At 41.4% G+C, this 6,962-nt stretch overlaps 1 protein-coding gene across 1 annotated transcript in view; it reads right to left on the bottom strand.

Moving 5' to 3' along the window:
• The window catches only part of Mdn1 (midasin AAA ATPase 1), a 120,544-nt gene that overhangs the window by 107,048 nt on the left and 6,534 nt on the right, over positions 1–6,962 (bottom strand). Inside the window, exons 2-5 of the mRNA XM_029533259.1 lie at positions 4,647–4,873; positions 953–1,177; positions 393–500; positions 127–319 (exon numbers count right to left, since the gene is read on the bottom strand). Coding sequence (XP_029389119.1) covers positions 127–319; positions 393–500; positions 953–1,177; positions 4,647–4,873 — 753 coding nt within the window. The remainder of the gene's footprint in view (positions 1–126; positions 320–392; positions 501–952; positions 1,178–4,646; positions 4,874–6,962) is intronic.

The following is a 6,962-nucleotide window of genomic DNA, read 5'->3' as shown; positions in this document are numbered from 1 at the left end:
GTGTGTGTGTGTGTGTGTGTGTGTGTGTGTGTGTATATGTATATGTGTATGTGTGTGTATGACCCTGACCAAAGAAACTCCATACTGATGGTTTATGGAGCACAGTCCCTGGTGAGGCCACAATACCTGCTCTCCAGGACTGGAGGATAGCTTAGGGAGCACCACACCACAGACAGCTACCACACTGGAAGAGAGGTCAGTTGAAACTAGGTGTCCCTGAATATACTGAGGTTCCTTTCCCTTATGCCAAAGGGAGACTTCTGGGTTGGCTAAGACCAAGGCCTTCTCCAGATCCTGTAGCTGAGCCTCTTCTAACAACCTAAGAGGAAAAAAAGGTCCATGAATTGCCACAGAAAAGACACAGCAAGACCTCCAAGCAGGTTCCTACTCACCTCAACCTGAAATGCACCAATTCATCACTACTGAAAATCTTCCTTAGAAAGGATAACTTGTGTTCTTCATTCATACAGGTCACCAAAGCAAGACAGTTAGCTGTATGCCTAAAGGAAAAAGAACTCATCAATTCTCCTGACCTCCTGTTGATTAACAAAAGTACTTATCAGCTAAACACTAAAAATAAAATTTTAACCACCACAATACAGGCTTAGTGAATACAATGAACTCCTTTGGTGGAGCAGGAAAAAGGGTGACACTCCATGCATAAAATCTCTTTCTAATGCAAAACTGGATGATTAAGGAAAGGGGGTAAGAACAAATCAGAACAAAAAGATTTAGGGCTGGAGAGATGGCTCAGCAGTTGGGAGCACTGACTGCTCTTCCAGAGGACTGGAGTGCAATCCCAAACACCCACATAACAGCTCACAACTATCTATAACTGCGATTCCCAGGACCCAACAAGCATACATACACCATAACCAACACCAATATCTAAAGAGTTTTTCTTGTCTTTGCCTACTCCCACCCCCAAGTTAGCCCAGGTTAATCCACATACCAGCGCACCAAAGCATCATGGCTCCTGAGAAGAGGAACACACACACTCCAGTCCCAGAGCTCCCGAAAAACAGTCTGCCTGTGCTGCAGAAATATATTGGCTGCTTCCATTAGGTCCCGGAGCTTCATCCGCCTACGTCCATAGCGCACTGGGTTTGCATCAGAACTCTCAAGGAAGAGTCTCTGAAACACTGGATAGGTGTCCTTGAAATAGCGCAGGGCAAACCTTCAGGAGGGAAGACAATGTCAGCATTCATTAGTACAAGCCGTCAAGTGCCCGTTTGTACTCAGGGACAAGACTGGAAATGAACATCTTCACTGACTAGAAGCAGCCAAGTACCCAACTGTCCTCAGGGACAGGACTGCAGGCAGAACTTACACAACTTTTGGTACCTCAGACTGTGGGGAAAACAATGCTGAAGCCATACAATCCTAAAGATAGAAACCATTTCAGGTTGAGGACCCAGGCCCTGGCATGAGAAAAGAATCGAGAATCTGCAAATCACCAAAGGCTTTACCCACGAAAGCAGCACACATCTTGAGTGGCAATTACTAAATGTACTCACAGAGCACGTACTAAATTCTCACTATGAGGAAGATTACTAGAGATACAAAAACCTATGCTATCATTCTTCCTGACATGCTGCTGAATAAGAGAGCCACAAACAGACACAGTCAACTGAAATCTCGGGGAGGCAAAACCAGGTGCTTAGGCTACAAATTAAAGCACACAGAGGAGATCTTTATGAGAACACACATACACATACAGACACAAACACACAAATAATAATTGTTAGTTGCAGATAAAACACGAAATTCAACATATATTAACAAGAAAAAAATATGTGACAAGTGGAGACCATGAAGTCGTCTGACAGGAAATACAGTACTGAGGAGGACAGGACCAAGGTGAGAGGTTATGGGAAAATCTGAGTCCATGAGAAATACTGGTAGAGACACACGGGCACACATACATGCAACCCCTACATCACACACTTCTCCACCACCAACACACACAGACACACAAACACACAGACATGCGCACACTTAAAAATCCCTGGCCATATAGGAAACTAAAACTGCAACCTTACAAAGCTTACTGGACGCAGTCAAAGCAGTACTAACTGGAAAATTTATATCTTATATGAAATTTCAAATTAGAAGAAAGTAAACACCAAATTAACAGGAAAAATAAATAAACTCAATAACAAAGACTAATGTAACTAAAAGCTGGTTTTCCAAAGACAGCAACAAAATTAAAACTTTCAGATTTGTACGGGGGAAGAAGGAGAGAGAGGACTCAAAGAATTAGTATCAGGTATCTTATACTCCCAGAACTTCAGGGGTTAAGGCAAGAATATCATTAAGTTCAAAGTCAGCAATTTTTTTTTTTTTGGTTTTTGAGACAGGGTTTCTCTGTGTAGCCCTCCCTGGCTGTCCTGGAACTCACTTTGTAGACCAGGCTGGCACCAAACTCAGAAATCTGCCTGCCTCTGCTTCCTGACGCTAGGCTCAAAGTCAGCAATTTTATAAATATATTTAAAGGACTAGAGAAGACTAAAGTGTCAAAACACCTAGGATGCACAGGGCCTCAAGTTAAATTGCCAGCATCAAAACGCAAGAGAAAAAATATACAAAAACTCTAAAGTGACTGTACTGTGTTAATAGTTGCATATACCATGAATTGCTCTTAACTATATATGAACCACACAGTCATTTTTTAGTTGCATACCCATTAATACATCAGTATACACAATCGCCAGTATGTTCACAAAATGAGCATGTGTGAAAAAAGGTACCAGGGGTTTAAGATTTGTTGCTTACCAAAAACCTGAGACAGAGATTGGTTAAAATCAACTGAGTTAATTTACAGTTTAAACCAGAGCCAGGGGGTGGGTGTGTCCTCATTTTCTGTCTTGCCTGTAGCATCACTGCAATTTACAGAAATCTGAGTTCTGAAAGACACACCTCCTCTGGCCATGGGGACCCAGGCTAGTCATACCCCCAAGCATGAATGTTTATTTGGAGTCCCTATAGTATTGTTGACCATAGTTTTTGTGCCCATTCTGGAACCTTGAAGGATCTGGGGTGTTCTTTAATGATGGACTAGTATGGGAATTGCTGAAATATACCTATGGCTGAAAGAAAAGCCATAGTATAATACAGTTAAGAGCCCAGGGCAGGAGTCACATTAGTCTCAGATAAGCATGTTTTTCTTTGAACCAAGGATGGAGAGGGGTGCTGTGTAATGCTGTTTTCTGGACATGACATGGCCACTGCTGTCATGAATTCACGTGTACAGCATCAAGCCAAAAGATCAGGGGTGGCTGCCGGAAGTCAGATGCACACGCCTTTAACATTTATTTATTTATTTATTTATTTATTTATTTTGGTTTTTCAAGACAGGGTTTCTCTGTATAGCCCTGGCTGTCCTGGAACTCACTCTGTAGACCAGGCTGGCCTCGAACTCAGAAATCCACCTGCCTCTGCCTCCCAAGTGCTGGGATTAAAGGCGTGTGCCACCACACCCAGCTAACCTTGATTTTTTTAAGTTTGCTATTTTCCTTTTTTTTTTAAAAAAAATATTTATTAATTACTATATGTAAATACACTGTCTTCAGACACACCAGAAGAGGGAATCAGATCTCATTACAGATGGTTTTGAGCCACCATGTGTTTGCTGGGACTTGAACTCAGGACCTTTGGAAGAGCAGTCAGTGCTCTTAAACACTGATCCATCTCTCCAGCCCACCTTTAGCCTTTAATATTATTAGCACTAGGGCAGTGGAGGCTGCTGGATTTCTGAGTTTGAGGCCAAAACCAAACAACAACAAAAGAACATAAAATTTGATGCTGGTGGAAAAATACAAAATTAATTATTAGCTTAATGAATCTCTAACACATTCTCTAGAGGTGGGACTTCCAAGCTGCCACAATTCAATTCTAAGGCCTGCTTCCTTCTGCTTCTCCAACAGCATATAACCTCAGAACTATCTCATTTGCACATCTGCCACATTCTGAGACGAATGGGGACATCATGGCTGTTTTCTCAAACATTTCATGACAGTTAATCCAGGAATACTGGTACATACCTGTATTCCCATCACTTGGTAGACTACTGGGAGAGGACCACAGATTGAGGTCAGGCTAGATACCCAGTAAAAGCTGGTGAGGAGATAGATGGCTCAGGGGTAAGTACATGCCACCAAGGATGAACACATGAATTCAACTCCCAGGAAACACATGGTCGAAGGAGAGAACTGACCCAATCTGTGCTCTGACCTCTGGACCACCCTCTACGAATAAATGAATGTAAAACAACAAAACAACAAAACTTAAAACAAAACAAACAACAACAAAAAACAAACAAAAATTGGGTCTGGAGAGACAGTTCAGCATTTAAGAATATTAGCTGTTCTGAGTTCAATTCCCAGCAACCACATGGGGTAGATCATGACCATCTATAAAGGGATCTGGTGCCTCACTCTGGCATTAATAAATAAATAAATGAATGAATGAATGAAATTTAAAGACTCTTTTTAATAAAAACTGCTGTACAATATAAGCTGGCCACAAACTCTGAAGCCTCTCACCTCAACCTCCCAAGTGCTTTGGTTACAGCAAGAGCCACCACACTAGACTTGAGAAAAGAGGCCATCATCTTACAGAGAAATATGAATCAAATGGCTACTCACGGAAGAACGTCAGGATGGCTACCAATGAGTTTGCTCATTGACACACTGAGCCGTTCATGCAGATCGTGGTTGACTTGGCCTCCAGTTTTAATGGCTTTAGCATTTCTTTCTAGCAAATCCAAAAGGATAGGGCGCAACTGGCGACCAAGCAAAAGGGTATAGTCTTTATCTAGGAGCAACTGTGCCAAGGAATCCAGGATACACTGGCGATCTTGAGGTGTCCACACCTGAGTGAAAAGCAAGACAAATGTCTATGTAAACTATATTCTTTAGTACCAGAAAGATCAGAACACTAACTTAGAATCAAAACACTAATTCCTAGATTTCTTAAGTGACTTCATAATACAACAAAGTATGACTTTGTTACAATAAAAGGTTAGAGTTTGTTACTGAAAGTTCCAGTCTACTGAGGTTATACACAAGAAAACCAATACTTGCGATTCTGTTTTAAATGATATGCAACTTCAGCTCAACAGTAAATGTTGCAGAGCCTCAACGCTGTCCAGAGAATGTAAAACCCCAGTGTTCTCCTATGCTTCTCATAAATGAAAACCTAATTCTATGGTTACTTCTAGGCATGAAGGAACACATTTTTAAGAAATGCATATGAAGGCAAGGCCTGAGTATAGCTTAGTTACAGAGTTGGTGCCTAGCATGTACTGGGCTCTGGCTCGATTCCCCAAAACAATGAAGATAAAATTAATTCCTAGAAGCCGGGCGTGGTGGCGCACACCTTTAATCCCAGCACTCGGGAGGCAGAGGCAGGTGAATTTCTGAGTTCGAGGCCAGCCTGGTCTACAGAGTGAGTTCCAGGACAGCCAGGGCTACACAGAGAAACCCTGTCTCGAAAAACAAAAAAAAACAAACAAACAAAAAAATTAATTCCTAGAGAGAAAGCCAACCTAAAATTTAGCAGAACAAAGCAGTACGAACACCCACACCTAAAGAAACAGGGGGAGGTACACCACAACACGCTAGAGTGTGGCCTCAGAAAACCCATGAGCATAGAAAAGGCAATGGGGGCAGTTGTCACACTGCGACTGTGTACACCAGTTAGCACAACTCACTGTTCAGCACCACCAAAGTGGGTTTCCCCTCTGATCCAAAGCATGACTTCATCCTTCTCTAATTGCTTTTGGTCATAGTATTTTATCACAGCAACAGAAATTTCAACTAAGACAGCAGTTTCTACAACTACCACTAAAAGGGAAAGAAATTTAACAGATTCGGCCAGGACACAGAGAGGTAACTGCACTTTTTAACTATACACAGTGTTCCTCAGAGACCATTTTAAAGAGCGGTGTGATGTCACGCATCTGTGAGCCTGGCACTCAGGACTCTTGAGATAGAAGATCTACAGTTTGAGGTCACCCTGGGCTACACAGCTACTTAACAAGATCCTGAATCAAAAAAGGGATTCCATTCCAGGGATTTTTGTTTGTTAGGTTTTGTTTTGTTTGAGATAGGTTCTTGCTATGTATCCCAAGCTGGCTATAAGCTCAAAGCAATCCTAAATTTTTCACCCCACCCAGTCCTGCCCCACCAAGTAATGTTATCATATGCACGTAGAGTAAGCCAGTTCCTGTTGTCAGGGAGTGAGTGATGTTCTAAGATCCACTAAATACCATATTTAGAATAACCTTACGAATTTTATCTAATTTTTTCCTAGTTATGTATTAAAATGGGGTTAATCAAAAGGATACATACATACATATCTTACAGCACTAAAAAGCTATATATTTAAGAGGCATTCTCAGTGGTAGACACTTGGCCTATCACGCACGAGGGTGGGCTTAATTCCCAGTACCAGCAACAAATAAATCACATATTTCTTTTTCAGCCTAGATACATAGGGTATATAAAAGTTGCAATTGTTTGATTAACAAGTTTTTTGAATTTATAATGCTTTAAAATTATATCCATAAAATACTGTTCTTTTATTTTCAATACTATTCTAAAATAGAATTTATGCAGGATGATTTCACCCACCTATTAATAAATGCTGATCATGTTTTGGGTAAACTTGGATATCTGGCAGATTAATTATATCATTTTATTCTGACTATCTTCAGCTTACAATAGAAATATCAGATATATCCCACTGTATGCCAATGTGTGTAAGAGCATGTGCTGGTAATCTTGGAGGGACTTAAAGAAAAAAAGCTCTTGGGGAACACCAGGGCCAAGAAGTGGGAGTGAGTGGGTAGGGGAGCAGGGCGGGGGGAGGGTGTAGGGGACGTTCGGGATAACATTTGAAATGTAAATGAAGAAAATATCTAGCCAGGCATGGTGGCTCATGCCTTTAATCCCAGCACT

Source organism: Mus pahari, chromosome 22 (genome assembly GCF_900095145.1).
Source record: "Mus pahari chromosome 22, PAHARI_EIJ_v1.1, whole genome shotgun sequence".
In the NCBI taxonomy this organism is placed as follows: Eukaryota; Metazoa; Chordata; class Mammalia; order Rodentia; family Muridae; genus Mus; species Mus pahari.
This window is presented reverse-complemented; position numbering and strand designations above follow the sequence as displayed.